The 15799-nt window shown below is 45.6% G+C and overlaps 1 protein-coding gene across 1 annotated transcript in view; it reads left to right on the top strand.

Moving 5' to 3' along the window:
• The first annotated feature begins 3967 nt into the window (after window positions 1–3967).
• EIF4E3 (eukaryotic translation initiation factor 4E family member 3) overlaps window positions 3968–15799 on the top strand; it is a 38101-nt gene continuing 26269 nt past the window's right edge. Inside the window, exon 1 of the mRNA XM_063114434.1 lies at window positions 3968–4165. Within this exon, the coding sequence (XP_062970504.1) occupies window positions 3990–4165 (176 nt within the window). The 5' untranslated portion in view covers window positions 3968–3989. The remainder of the gene's footprint in view (window positions 4166–15799) is intronic.

Raw genomic sequence — 15799 nt, 5'->3', positions numbered from 1 at the left:
GAGGAAGGTTCCCTTCCCACAGTGCTGTGACAGAGGACATCAGCAGAGGGACTGTCACTAGCTACCACTGTGACTGTGTGACTTGCAGTATCCCTGAGCCTCAGTTTCCTCACTGGTTAAAAGAGGAGACTGAGTTAGGATTCCTGTGTTCTACTGTTCCTGTGACTCCCAGGGAGCCGGATGTGAGCAGAAGAGTGAGGACCACTTGTTACTAGGCAACCAGCACCCACCTCACCCACGTTGCCATGGTGATGATGAAAGTTGGGCTGATGGGATTACCAGCTCCTGCTAATTGCATATGAGAGCTCAAGGTCTCTGTCTCTTGCTTGCTTGCTTGCTTTGACTTTTTTACATTCCACTAGGAATGTGGAGAGATCTCCTCTCCTCCATCTACAGCTTCCCCGAGGCAGCCCTGGTGCAGTGGGATGCAACTGGAAATAGAGTCTGTCTGTGCCTCTGAGTAGCTGTGTGACCTTGGGCAGGTTTCCCAGCTTCTCTGGGCCTCCATTTCTTCATTTGGAAAATGAAGGTGTTGGAAAAGTGATCTGTGTCTAAGGTTCTTCCCAGCTCTCAAATCCTTTGATGCCTAGGGAGCATGTCAGGGGAGCAGACCACACTGTTACTAGGCAACCAGCAGGCACCCTGCCCAAGTTGCCTTGGTGACTGGATGCTGGAGGGGAGGGGAGTAGCTGCTGCAGCTAATTGCTTAATTATTTATGAGTACCTCAAGTCCTTTTTGTTGTTTTTGTTGCTAGGGGCTGAGGGGTCATCTTCTCTTCCTCTCTCCTGCCACCCCAAGTCGTCTGCATTGCGTGTTACCCAGTGGGACAGCACATTGGCCTGGACCTCAAGCTACCCACGTTCTAGTCCCGCCTCTGTCATTTCCTAGAGCTGTGGCCTCGGGTAAGTCACCTCACCTCTCTGGGCCTCAGTTTCCTCTTTTGTAAAGTGATGGGTTTGCTTAAATGATCTTGAAGTTCCCTTTGTACCCTGAAATTCTAATTCCTGCTGTCCAGTTGCAAAATGGGGAAGACAAGGGAAATTTTCCTAATTTGTTACCTTCTAAGAATGTTTCTGAAGAGCATTAAAATGTCTCACACATTTCAAACAGGAAGGGAGTGAAAGTTGTGACTATTGTTCCCTCCTTGCCTTTCACCTTAGCCCTGTTCCTGACCTCTTTTATTAATCTCAAGTCATTCAAATTGTGTTTGCTTATATACCACCTACTTCCGAAATAGATTTGAGGGGTTCACAGCTTAAGATGCATCTATATTGTTAGGTCATTAAATTAGAAATAGGAATAAATATAAAATATATAGTATACATAATATATAAAATATAAAAATAGTGATGCTTCTTCATTGATTAATATCGATGTTGTGATTGAGCACCAAATGTAATTTTGAGCATCCTGGAAGCCAAAGCAAAAAGAGAGGGAGGCATATAATTGCTATTCAATAAAGAAAAACTGCCAGACTGTTTCTAGTTCTAAATTCTGAAAAGAATTTATCATGTGGCACACATTCTGTTTTACAGAAACTGCAAATAAAAATTTTAAAATAGCCCTCTCTTGCTGAGGATATTGTTAAAGGATACAAGGAAGAAGCTAAGACAGTTTGACTAGTTCTAATCACGGGAAAGCAAAACTTTCTACCAATGCCTTAGAATCTTATACAGATTGAATGTCACTTAGTAGATGTAAATTTTCAGAATCAACCTTTATTTATAAATCAGTTATATATAAGTTCATGCAACTACTTTGTACAGCAATTTGGCAATATGTATCAGATTTTTAAGTGCAGCCAACAATTCTGCTTCTCCAAACTTATTCTGAGATAAGCTCGTACATAGGAGGAAAGACATAAACATAAAAATGCTTGTGGTAGCATTATTTATTGTAAAAAATGGTTAGAAACCACATCAATATTGAGGGCTAGTGAATTAAATTATATTACTTCTTTACAATAAATTACTTTGCATTCATTAAGAGGAAGTTGATCTATATGTTTTGATATGGACAGATCTTCAAAGATACAATGTTAAGTAAAACAAGGTGTAGCATTAGTATGAAATGTTTCTATTTGTTATAAAAAAAAAACATATAGATATATAATTTATAAATCTAGATATATACTTGTATGTGCATACTTGCATTTTTCTGGAAGGAAACTGTTAACACTGGTTTCTCCCAGGCAGGGAGATTGATAGTGTTAGGAAGGAGACCTACTATTCATAGCTTATTTTTACTTGCAGACCTGTTAGTTTCCCACTTAGAGCGGCAGTGGAGCGTGGCAGTTGAAAGCCTAGACTCTGGAGTCTGAATACCTGTGTTCAAATCCCAGCTCAAACATTTACTAGCTGTGTGGCTTTGGGGTTAACTTAACTTTTCTGCTCCTCATCTGTAAAAGGTGTAATAGTACCTTCCTCCTTGGATTATTATAAGAGTTGAATGAGTTAATAGGGGTAAAGTGCTTAGAACAGCCTAAACAATGCCACGTATGTGTTTTCTAGAATTAGTGAAAGGAGAGATTAAACAACAACAACAAAATGCATCTTGATCTTTAAGGACCACCAGTGTTGGAAGAACGTTATAAAATGTCACTGTTTCCAGCATCGTATGTTGTGTAAAAGTTATGTTTGAGGCAGGAATGGCAAAGCAGTGGCCTTGTTTTCGTTGCTGTCATTTTATCTGAGCTTGAGTACTTTTAAAGATGGCACCTCTCTAGGATTCCTGATGGCCTGTTGTAATGCTGAAGCAGCTTCTCTTCTAGTGCATCCCAGGGAATGCGCAAGAGCAGAACGTATGCTAGGCAAGGTAGAACATCTGTGAGATGGAATTCCATATCCTTAGCTGTTAAAGGGCAGAAAGGGACTTTCTAGAAATTCAAGCTTAAAGAGGGTGGCCATGCCCATGACAGTTGTGACATGCGTGTTCACCTGCCTCACATCCCTGCTCTTCTTTTGAAAAAGAGACTGACAGAGACCTGGGAAGGGGCTGTCCTAGGAGGGTCCCTGATACTTTGGGCTTAGAAATCTCCTGGCTATACAAAGTAGGGAAGATGAGGGACCTCGTCTCTCATACAAAGTGTGTGTTCACAGGTGCAGGTAGCAGACGGCTGTATGTTCAAAACTATCTGCTTTTTTCCTCCTTCTTTGGCTGTGCGTCGGGGCAGGCCTGGAGAACTGTAGCTGACTTTGGGAACCCTCCTTTGAAGTTGGCCACACTTTGAGCTAGGCTTGAACCCCTCACGGTGGGCACTCCAGAGAGGGTGGGATGGGGGCTCTGGTCCCTTCAAATCGGCCCAGTTAGGAAACGTGCTCTCCATGAGGGAGGCAGAGCTGACCTGCTCCAACCTCATGCCCCAAGTCATTGGTTCCCCTGTTCTTCTGTCTGTCTGGCCTTTTGTTACCACACTCTTGGGCACTGGAGTCTCCTTACCCATTTGGCCATCGGTTTCCCTCGCCATCTATCTGTCACATCCAACTGTGCTTCCATCTGCCCTTCCATCCCTCCTTCCCTCCTCCAGCCATCTGCCAGCTTCCCATCCGTGCTTCAGACTGCTGGTATGTCTATCCATCCGTCCTTCCCTCGCACCGTGAGTCTGCGACTCCATCCGCTGGTCCATCCATCCCTCCACCTGTCGGTGGTCTGCCTTCCCCTCCCGCCGACCTCCTGCCCGGCCGCCCCGCCAGCCCCTAACCGTTCCTGTGTCCCTCTGGCCCCGTGGCCCGCCAGTCCGTCCCTGGCCCCGTGCCTCATCGGTCCCCCAGCCCGCCGTGGGCCGGCCTGCCTTTGTTCGGCGGCCCCGGCCCGGCCGTGTCCCCCGCGGGCCCGCGGTGCGGCTCCCCAGCCGGGAGGGCAGCGGGCCCGGGGCGGGGCGGGGCGCGCGCGGGGCGGGGCTGCGGGGGCCGGGGGTGACTCAGCCGCCGCTCGCCCCGCGGTCCCCGCGGTCCCCGCGTCCGCCGGCCTCGCAGGCGGGGCGGAGAAAATGGCGCTGCCCCCGGCCGCCGCGCCCCCCGCCGGGGCCCGGGAGCCGCCGGGGCCTCGCGTCGCCGCCGCCTCCTCGGCCACCGAGCCGCCGCTCGGCCTGCCGCAGCTGTCGGCGCTGCCGCCCGAGCCCGGCGGGGTCCCGCTGCACTCGCCCTGGACCTTCTGGCTCGACAGGTGAGGGGGCGCGCGGCCCGCCCCGGCCCCGGCCCCGCTGCCGCCGCTGCCGCCGCTGCGCGCCCGCCGGCCTGCGCCGCCGCTTTGTCTCGGCGCGGCCCCGGGCCCGGTGCGCTCGGCCCGGCCCCGCCCGGCCCCGCGGTCCCCGGCCCGGCTCGGCTGCGGCGCAGACCCCGGCCCCGCCGCGCGTCCGCCGGCGCGCGCTCCGGGACTCGCGCAGAGCCGGGTCGCCAGCCGAACTCTGGGCCGCGCCGGGCGACCGTGCCGCGGCCTCGCCTTCCGGGCGGGGAGAGGAGAGCGCAGCCCCGAAAGTTTCGGCAGCACTTTCCTCGTTTTTTCCTTTCCGAAGAGAATGCCCCGTCGGGCGTCCTGGCTGGGCCGTGGGAGGTGGTGGGCGAGTCGGGGGTGATCGGCTCCTCGCTGCAGAGCGATGGCTGACCTGGCTACCCCGCGGGGCTCTTGGGGAGCTCAGGACACGACCCTGACTGTGACAGCACTCGGGGAAAGTTGGCCAGCCCCTGGGGAGCGTGCGCTGGTGATATTACTACTGCACACTGGCCACCTCCACCCGGCCAAAGCTGCCGTGGACGACCCTTGGAATTCTTCATGTACTGGGCAGATATTTCCTGAGCCCGTGCCGTGGAGCCACACACCTGCCATGTCCTGGGCATTCAGGGATGAGCAGCAGCACATCTTGTCAGTAAAGGGAGCAGTTACAGCATTCTCAAGGGACAGCTCAGGTGCCCTCGCCTCGGAAAGGCCTCCCTGACTACCGTATCTAAAACAGAAATTCTCCCCTGTATTCCTTATTCTCCTGCCCAGCCTTCTGTTTCTTCATAATGCTTAATGCGACCGCATTCTAGTCTATATGAATTCTTTTCAGTCTGTCTCCCCAGCCCCTCGATACCTTCCCTTGGTTAAAAATCAAAGAGCAGAGACTTTATCTTGGATGCTTGCTAAATCCCAGTACCTAGAACCATATTTGGCACATAGTAGGAACACAAGAAATTTTTGACGAATGAATAGATGGATAAATGCAGACCCCTTCTTATTATCTGTGACGCAACGGGTGCACAGTGGTGACACCTCAAGGTTCCCAGGAGTGCATGGAAATTTTGATGAAATTGTGTCTACTGTGGTTAAATGTTAGGAAGAAATGTATGTGACTGTTTTCTGAGAAATTTGCCTCGTAGATACAAATCTGGTTTTAAAAGGCCTTGCATAAAATGCCTGCAAGATTTTTAAAAAGAGATATTCATCATTTTCAGCTAAGACAAGTTTCTTTCTTCCTGTTGGAATTACCACCCATCTGTAAGAATTGACCATTGGAGCCATTTTCTTTTCTGGGGACCTAAAGAAGTTGGGGGTGAGGGATATGGAGTGAGTCTCATTTTTCAAAACATTTTCACTTTCGTTATGGGATGCTAAAAGAAGCGTTTCGCTGTCATAACAAGAGTGGTTTTGGCAAACTTTAGCAGAATGAAATCATGTGTCCTTGTTTTCAAAGGTGTGCTGTTAACTGTGCTGTTTTCATCTGATCTGTGTTTTCAAGGTGTTAAACCACGACCTGTGGTCTAAACTGTGGATACTGCTGACTGGAAACATTATCAAGAGAGTTTCTTTTTAAACAGGTCAAGAATTAGTCTACATATAGGAACCACACTTTTTAGGAATGATCTAAACTATCCATATTACATAACACACACTCAAGAATATCTAGTGTCTTTAAAATAAGAACACGGTAAGAAGACGCAACTATATCTCACTATTGATTTGCACATTTTTGTTTTCTGAAAGTCAGTAATCAAATGAAATATGCTATTAGCACAGTGTTCAAATCTTTAATAGAAATGACTATTAACTTAGAAATTATAATTAATTCCAACATTGTACATACGAACTTACTCGATCAATCATCTCATAATTTTTATTGAACTTTTTCTACTTCTCTGGGAATCCATTACATTTATATAGGCTGCCCCCTTTCCCTCGGGTTTATGCACACGTTGTGTTCTAGAAGTTCACTTGTAACCTTTTCCCTCAGAGAAACAACATTCTAGAAAATCACAAAGTTCTCAAGAGAGCCCTCCAAGGCACCCTTCACTGCGGCATAGCTGATTTCTGCCAGGATGATATCAGTTTTGAGTTCCACAGTGTCCAAAGGCCACCCACTACTTAAAACTCCCCTTTGGCGTCTACCTCCTGGCCTGTCCTACCTTCCAGCCTATTGTGTGATGACGAGCAGGTGACTTAGCCTCCCCAAGCCTCACCTTCATTGTATGTAAAATGGGAATAGTGATAGGATTTCTCTCATAGGGCTGTTCTAAGGATTAGATAAGAACCATGTATATAAAACACCTAACAGGTGTCTGGCTTAGAGTAAGGCTTAGTAAGTTTTAACTATTGTGTTATTACCATGCTCCCAAATTAGCAGCCCCTCCCCACACCCACACCCACACCCCATCAACAGTCTCTACAGCAGCTGATCTGAATTCAGTGTTAGGAAGCCAGCAACCTAAATTCATTCCCCCCCATTGAATGAAATGGAGAACCTCTCAAAAGAGTTATTTGCATTTTTAATAGTCAACTTTAATAAATCCTTATTTGGTTAAAAACAATTAGACCCTATGGTTAAGAATTAAAGCATTGGGCAGGGGGTGATTTTGGATTAGGGTATAGGATGAAGAGTTTTCCTTCCCTCTTCTCAATATTTAAAACCCTATTCTGTCATCTTGATTCTTGGAGGCCACTTTGGGCTGTGTGTGTGTAAAGTTAGGCAAATCATAACTAAAGCCAAAATGTTTCGTTATTTTAGTTATACTAAGTTTCCATTTATATTGTCAGAGCTACGGCTCAGACCCTTCAAACCCATTGTACAGACTGGGTCACCAGACCCCTCACACGCAGGTCCGTACTAGGTAATTGTTAAAGATTCCAGGAGCTGTTGGCAGATGACATGAGCTCATTCCTCAGCTTCCTCAGCAGCAGCAGCTTACACGTCCGGCGGTGGCGGTGGCTGTGGCCTTGCAGAGGGTCCCGGGGGCACTAGCAGCAGCAGCCTCCAGCAGCAGTAGTGACCTCCCCATGGCCTGCCCGCCCCCCAGGCATCCCAGGAGTGGGAGGCACCGTGGATCAGAGCCACTCATCCTTTATACTTAAGTCCAGGACACCTGGGTGCACATGCTCAATTACACTAAACGATACCCAAGGAACACCTGAGCACATGTGCCTATTTACATCAAATGCTTGGCAAGATTCTGAACATCTGAGGGGCCCTGACCATTTTCCTATATTTTCCCAGCAGTGTATCTGCTTCATTTTCATCTGGTGGTGACCCTCTTCCCTCTGAGTTGTTTCCACAGGACTCGGTCCTCAGTCCTCTTCCCTGCTCCATCTATACCAGTGATCTCATTCAGTCACAAGGTTTTGATTCCATCTGAATGGGAATGCTGGTGGTCCCCAACACTTCCCACTTGTAGATCCAGCTCCTCCTCTCTGTCTCTATGAGAATGTCTAATATAATACATATGCAAACTCAGCCTGTGCCGAACCACCTCCTCAACGGCCCTCCCAAACTTGTCTTATCTCAGATAAGAGCAGTTAACAGCAGTTCCATCCTTGTCCTTGCTCAGCCCCAACTGAAGTCATTTTAACACCACCTCTCCTCAGCAAAAGCCAAAGTGCTTTCTGTAGCCCATAGACTGCAGCTCTTCCTGCCCCACTCAGGACCCCTGTCTCCACCCCTCCCCACTGTGCTCTTGAGCTCACTGGTCCCCTTGCTCTTTCTCCAGCATCCCAAGCATGGGCCTTTGCCACTGCCTGGGTGCTCTTCCCTTCGTCATCTGCTTGGCCTTCAGGTGTCTGCTCACATGTCATCTTCTCAGTGAGACCTTCCCAGACCACTAATTTACACCCCTGCTTTATTTTCTCCATAGTACTGCCACCATTTGCTTGTCTTCTCTCACTAGACTGTAAACTTCATGTGAGCAGGGCTCTCTTCCCTATTGGTCTGTCCTCAACTCTTAGATCAGAGCCTAGCACAAGTCAACCCTCACTAAATATTTAAGGTATTGTTGAATTCTACCCCCAGTGACTTTACCTTCTCCTGTGGTGGCTCGTATTACTCTGATTGTCATTTGCAAGTCTCCATCTCTAGCCCTCTGCTCTCTTCTGAATTCTGGACAGACACTTCTGAGAGCTGGAGAGGTCCACAGGCACTTTAAATACAGTACTGATTATTCAGTAACTGAGCCAATTTCTTTCCACTCTCTTCCTCTTCTGCCTACCATGTGTTGGTGAACAGCCCCACCACAATACCAGTTTTTCACAGTTGGAATTTCCATTTGATCCCTGAATCTTCTCTTCCAAGTACGCTTCTCCATCCAGTTCTGTACTTCATACTGTTGACTACTCTTGGAAAAGTTGGTTCAGGTCTAAGCCATCTCCTCTCCGTGTCCCTCTCTCTGCAGGCCTTGGTCATCTCTAGCCCTGGTTACATGGTAGCCTGCTTAGCTACCTGCCTGCTCCCACGCTCTTCTCCAAGCATCCCCCATCTGCACTGGCATGGTTAGCCTTCTCATATATACCTGATCTTATCATTCCAGAACTCCCTTGCCCCTCTCCTCTGCCACAGCAACGGATTTTTACTTTATGTCTCTCATCACCTAAGGGTGCCTCTGTTGTGGGGCTGTGTGACTCAGATAGGGGGCCTCTGAATCTCTGTTACTACTTCTACAAGAGCAGCTCTGAGTGGTGGTGGTTTGTTTTTAGAAATGGGCCACTTTAATTTGAAAAAATGATTCCCTACCTTTTTTTAAAAAAAAAAAAGAGAGAAAGGAAAACCATGGACTTACAGATTATGGTGCAAACTTATATATTGCTGTTTTAAATATGAAACCCATCTCATTTTTAGGCTTATCACCTACCACTCCCCCACTCCAAAATACCACTCAGTCTGTCCCTTCTTTCTGGATATCAGACTACTGGAGAAACTGTGGACTTGCCAGCTTGTGAAATTTGTCTTGTGATGTTCCTTTTGCTTGGGATGGCCTTTTGCCCTTTGTCTACCTGAAAAACTGCCATGCAGCCTTTGAGGTCCTACTGGAATGCTAGTTCTCTGTAATTGTCTTTAAACAGCCTCTGCTCCAGGCGGGATGAAGGCCACTGCCCTTGTGTTTCTGCAGCATTTTTTTTCTAGGCCAGTATTTGTATTATGGATAATTGATTCCTCCTCTGTCCCACCCTCTTGACTGTGAGACTCTAATTGCCTCATGTCTGTGACTCCAGGGAGTGCACATTGCAGTGCTGGCACACAGTAGGTGCTTAGTGAGTATTTGTGGATGTTTGTTCTTGATCACAAAGGTGAGCCATCACATACATCTGCCACCAATCCCACTCCATCAGGGTTTAGCTCCAACAAGTCCGTGTTTGTCAAAGTGTGGTCCCTCTCCCACTTATCTCAGAATCACCTGGCCATGCACATTAAACTACAGGCTTCTCACTGTGCGTGAGACCGCCTGAATCAGACCTCTAGGGATGGAAGATGGATTTGTAACAAATGCCCTAGGTATCAAACTTGAGAGTTACTCCTCTGTTTACTGATCATATATATTAATTACCAGTCACTGTTGTAGGTTACAAGATTGCAAAGATGACTGTAAAATGGGCCTTGCCCTCCCAGGAGGGATGTCTCACATGTCCTGTGCTTCAGTAGTGTCAATGAAGAGTTGAGAGAGGTGCTGACTTACGTAGGGACCCACCTTACAGGGTGAGTTCCAAATGCATTCCAGTGATGCAGTCCACAATAACAAATCTGATATGCAGAAGTGGACCCAGTGACAAAGGGGACCCCCAAATCATCCTTGTTCATAGAGTGCCCTACTAGGACTAGGCAAGGAGGAGGCAGTGTGGAGGGACCACAGTTGGCAGAGAGAGAGGGGCTGGCATCTCCACTTCTATTTTTTTTTTCCTCTACTCTTGCCTTTTTAGACCCACAAACTCTAAATGGCCCAGGATTTTGTTTTTTTACAAGGGTTAAAGGGCCTCTGGGTAGACTGGCTGGGAAAGGCCCTGACCTAGGGGACTCACAGCCTTAACTGTGGGTCAGTGGTTGCTTCTTACAGAAAGGTTTGAGGGCCCTAAACATCCTCACTCTGAAAAGTTACTAGTCCTTACCTGGTACTAGTGCTTACCTGGTGCTAGCTGCTCAAAAAATATTTTTTCCTGCTTTTAATATTATGGATGCCATGTACTTATTTCCAAACCTAAGGCAGCTGGCAAGACGTTAGTTTTCTGGCATGGGGACAGCTCACAATTTGGCCTCACTTAGTTCTGTTGTATACTCAAACGCTTATACTTCTCTTCCACCCAGCCTTTGTGTACTGAAGGATTAATTCTATATTCAGATGAAAAGAGCCCCTGTTGCTACTGTCAGGGAGCTATATGATAGACTAGGAGTGACAATTGATGGAAGCAGAGAGAGATTGAAATCAAATAAACATGCAGAAATAAAACATTTAGTTTATATAGGTAGTTTCAATAGGTGCACCGTTAACTGTCAGTAATAGGGCTTGGATCATTTTTGTATGTGACTCTTTCTCAAACAGGATGCTGGTGTAGCCACAGGCCACAGATCTATCTAAAAGTGATTAAAATGAAATTGTCTTTAATGGAGTAAATGATATGTGAGGGACATATGTAATCATGTTACTGGGCCTGTGCAGATTTTCCCTCTGACAGCTGAGCCTGATATTGATGTCAATTCTACAGGAAGACTGGTTTTTAGGAGACTTATCCCTGGCTTCAAAATCTTTGCCCTTAAGGTTGGGTCTTTTGGCTGAAATGAAATTATCTCTCACATAAGGTGGAATATTGTCATCATTCATTTTTTACCAAATATTTATTGTGTGCATGTGTACTAGGTATGTGTATCCAGTAACTGATATACTAAACATATAAAGTTTTACGTGTCATTTTCCACTTTAACCTGTTTATATGAACTGCAATTGACTCCTATGTGTTAAGCACTAGACTGAGTGCTATACATAATTGCCCACAAAATCCTCATGATATTAAAGTAGGATTTATCAGCAACATGTTACGGATGAGAAAATTGAGGCCCAGAGAAGTAACTTGTCTGAGGTCACACAGCAATATAGAACAGAAACAGGATGTGAATTAAGGACTGTATGACTCCAAGCTCTGCCGTCCTCACCCTGCTGAACACTTCTTCTCTGTACATATGAATAAAGGATGGATTACAATTCCCCCATATCTTATATCCTAAAATATGGGAGCTGAACAGGACGTAGGTAATCTGGGCGTACCACTTCATTTCACAAATAAGGAAACAGAGGGCCAGTTTCATGGGAGATAATTGAGCAAAGGACCCCCTACTTCAAAATTTGCACAGAAAAGAGCCCTACCTGAAAACCCATATTTTAGTGCCTTTGTAGAATTGTCATTAATATTTAATGATAACCCCGTTTTGATAATGTCTTTGGGTGATGACAACTGTATTTGTGAGAATGGTAATATTTACATTTTTCTTATGATGCTGTGTTCATTAGATTTTTAGTTCTCAAGTTACTGTTTCTTGTGGTGACTTGATTTAAATGTTGGCCACCCCTATCTCAAACTTTAATGTATGTATGAATCAACTGGGAGTTAGCTGGCCACAAGTGATGTTTGGAGACTGCAGATCTCATAAGCTGTCAGGTGATTCTGCCTGTTGACTGATCACACTTTGAGCAGCAAAGATGCAGGCCAAATTTGAGGAAACCTTTGCAGCTTCTTTGCTTTGTAAGAAGCATTTCCAGGTATTTAGATGGCTGGTAAGTGGTGCCGTGGCCCACTAAGAGCTGGTCAGGTAATGGCTAAGATACTTTCGTTAGGTATTTACAAAATCCTCTGTCCCCTTGAACTTTCTTAATGAGCTTAGACTGCAACAGCCATACCTTAAAGGGCAGGGTTTAATGGGAAAGGCACATGTGGAAGGTCTGAATTGTGGATTGTAAGCTGCAGGGCAGTTGGGACCAAGTTTGATGAATAGTGTGTTCATGGTGTCAAGCACAGTATCAGCCATGCAGGAAGTGTTCAGTTTAGGCTAGTGACTACGGGCAAGGTTGTCAGGCAACCTTTGGTTCAAGTCTCAGCTGTGCCACTGACCAACTGTGTATCTTTGGGCAAGTTACTTTACCACCCCAGACACAGTTTTTTTATCTGTAAAGTGGGGTTGCAATTGTTGTTTACCTAAGGGTATTTTAATGGGGATGAAATGAGGTAATGTATACACGTACAACATGATATATGGTCTCTTCAATTACTGGGGACTCAGTATTTCCTGAAAAAGAGAGAGAATAAAATGCTTTTTATATTTCAGACTTAAGATGAAAGAGTTTGGTCTTGTGGAGATTCTCAGGGAGCTGCTTTAATGAGTGGTGGATAAGCATGATTTGTAAATAGCATATTAGATTTTAGCGTGTAAATGTTGCTTAGGTGCTCGGAAACCGTTTAAGTAGAACAGGTCCAATGTTATTGGACTTTCTGCCTTCTCCTAACTCTCCCAATGAAAAAGAATTTTCACCAGTTTTACATAGAGAATCTTAAGATGTATTTCCTGTTCTTTAGTTATATAGTTGGAGACACACAGGAGTCATATAAAACTGGAGTTGGGAGTTCTGGTCTTAAGTAACATAAACAGCTCCCCTGACATCTTTACATTAATTACCTACCTGGCAGACCTTGAAGGGTCCTTTCCTGCTTCTGCTGTGACCATTACAATTTCTGGATTAGCAAGATCCAAGTGGAATCAGCCTTCAAAGTAGCTGTGGCCTTTAGCCCAGTGATACTGGAGTCTGATAGGCTTTCTTTTCTTTTTTCTTTCTTTCTTTCTTTTTTTTTCTTATTTGTTTTCTGTGGGTTTTTTTGGTTAGGCTTTCTTTTCTGAAGATGGATATAGGAAGTTCTCTCTCTATCCCACAGGTCATAAAAATGTGCCTATGTCTCTTCGTTTCTCATCTGTGTCCTTTTCTTCTGTCCATCTCTGATGATGATGACATCAGCAACAATTGCTTATTAGATGCAATTAGATGCACTGCATAAATGTTTTGTATAGCATTAGCTCATATAGCCTAAATAGCAAAGCAATGAGGCAGAGACCAGGTTTCTAGAGAGGAAAAGAAGGTCAGGATTTTCATACAGCTGGTGGGTGGCAAAGCTGGGACTTGAACTGAGATCTGTTGATTCCAAAGACCATCCTCTTAACCCCTAGGCTTTCCTGCCTTCCTGCTACAGCCCATCTATAGCCTTTGTTTGGTACATTATCTTCCTCCTATGTCCAGCCCCCAAAATGATGACTGTAAACATGCTGTTTCTGAGTTGTGTTACTGGTGTCACATTTGGGGTATCGTTATTGCCAGGGATTCCAGTGGAATCCAGCCCATTCCTGCATCTCTGTTTCTACCACCTCCCAACAGCATAGCTAGATGCACGGGGGTGCAGGAGCAGTGGGTGGGCCCAAGGAGAGAGGAGGTAATCTAAGAAGGGCTGAGAGAGGGGTTTGCCATAAGGTGTATTGTATGAGACCACCCATGCTGACAGCAACTGCTCAGATTTTACTGGGAGGCAGCCTAGTCTAAAGGGAAGGTCAAGGGCATCAGAGCCAGACAGACCAGGAGGAGAAGAACCCAGATCCACTATGCAAAAACAGGATCGCTGTGGGTTCAGATCCCTATATTGTCCAGCCACAAAAACAAAACAAAACAAAACAGAACAAGCTCGCTGAGCCTCAGTTTCCTAATCTGTAAAGTGGGGATAATGATACCAACTTGGCAGGATTGCTATAAGGATTAGAGAGAATATATTCAAAACCCTTTCATGTAATACATGCTCAGTAAAAGGAGGCTATTATTATATTAATATAATTAAATAGAGGGGAAACTCTTGGTGGTACAATTCAAATGGTTTAACCAGATGCATCTAGGGGCATGTATTGTTCCATTGCTGTGTTCTTAGCTTCAGCTGTATACCATAGAAGGGTGGCAGAGAATTCAGAGAATGTGAAAACAGGTCCTGATTCCTTGGTTGTGTGATTTTACTCAGTTCTGATTATATCTTCCTCTAGGAATGGTCATAAATCAGCATATATATTCCTCTCTCAGCTTTCTTTCCTCCCTCCTCCCTCCCAGGCAAATAAAAAAGGATCTGAACATTGTTTCTTCAGGAGTCTGGGGAATTCAGAGAGCAGGGGGTGTCAGTTCTGGAACATAAACTCCATGGGGACAAGGGCTTTGTCTAGAATGATCATCACTGTATCTCCTGCAGCTAAAAGAGGTGTCTAATGAATCCTTGTTGATTAAATACATTTTAAATCCTCTGAGACTGTTTGTTACATGTCTACAGCAGGATTTCTTGGGTTTGGCGTGTTGTCATTTTAGATTAGATGATGCTCTGTGGTAGGGGTCTGTCCTGTGCACTGTAGGAGGTTCAGCATCACCCTTGACTTCTACCCACTAGATGCCAGTAGCATCCCCTCAATTCTGACAACCAAACATGTCTCCAGATATTGCCAAATGTCCTCTGAGGGGCAACATCACCTCTAGATGAGCACCCCTGGTCTGCAGAGAGAGGGTTTTGATTAGCGTTATGTTGGGAGGTTAAGGTTTGTAACATGAATGTAGTACAGGTTTCTTAAGGATATGAGAATATACTGTATATGTGATACTAGTAAAAATGTTTGTTTCATTGAAATCCATTACAAACATTTACCTTCCAGTTGCTACAACTGTCTGAGTGTCAGGGAAGAGAAGATGTGGCTGCCCACTGCCAAGGCTGCAACTTTGCCATGAACAGCCTGTACTTCTAGTTTAAGACACGGTAACCATAGATGACACAGCTTCTGCTTCAACTTTGAATCAGCAAGTCCAGCACAGACTGACCTATTTATTTATTTATTTTTATTTTTTATTTATTTTTTTTTTTTGTCGTTTTTTCGTGACCAGTACTCAGCCAGTGAGTGCACCGGTCATTCCTATATAGGATCCGAACCCGCGGCGGGAGCGTCGCCACGCTCCCAGCGCAGCACTCTACCGAGTGCGCCACGGGCTCGGCCCCAGACTGACCTATTTATAAGGCAGACAGTTTAAAAATCTCAGCTCATTTGCCCTTTTAAGATTGATTCTGTGGCTGTGACCTAATTTTGCTTGTTAAAGAAGTTGGAGGTTAGGCATATTGGTGTTTTTGAGTGACTGTTAAAATTTGATTTGGCTCACAGGAGCCATATCTTCTGCTGTCCGGCCAAGCCAACCATCTACTACCATCTGTAGTTCTGACAACATTGTTTTGTTACTTTGAAACCTGGATATTCGTAAAACTGCCGAGTAGCTGGGAGGAACCTTTAAGATCACTTAATTCAACTTCCTCCGTAAAGAAATTAGGAAACTGAGTGTCCATGGAACTTGACATATTTCCTTTCAAACCCCAGTACATCCATATCATAAATGGTTAATCTAGCAAAATTCAACAAAAATGGTGGCCTTGATGAGAATGCACCAAGAGTCAGCTATAAAACCCCACTAAAAGATGTGTGTATATAGGGCCGGCCCGTGGCTCACTCGGGAGTGTGGTGCTGATAAC

Source organism: Cynocephalus volans, chromosome 11 (assembly GCF_027409185.1).
Source record: "Cynocephalus volans isolate mCynVol1 chromosome 11, mCynVol1.pri, whole genome shotgun sequence".
NCBI classification, from domain to species: domain Eukaryota; kingdom Metazoa; phylum Chordata; class Mammalia; order Dermoptera; family Cynocephalidae; genus Cynocephalus; species Cynocephalus volans.
This window is presented reverse-complemented; position numbering and strand designations above follow the sequence as displayed.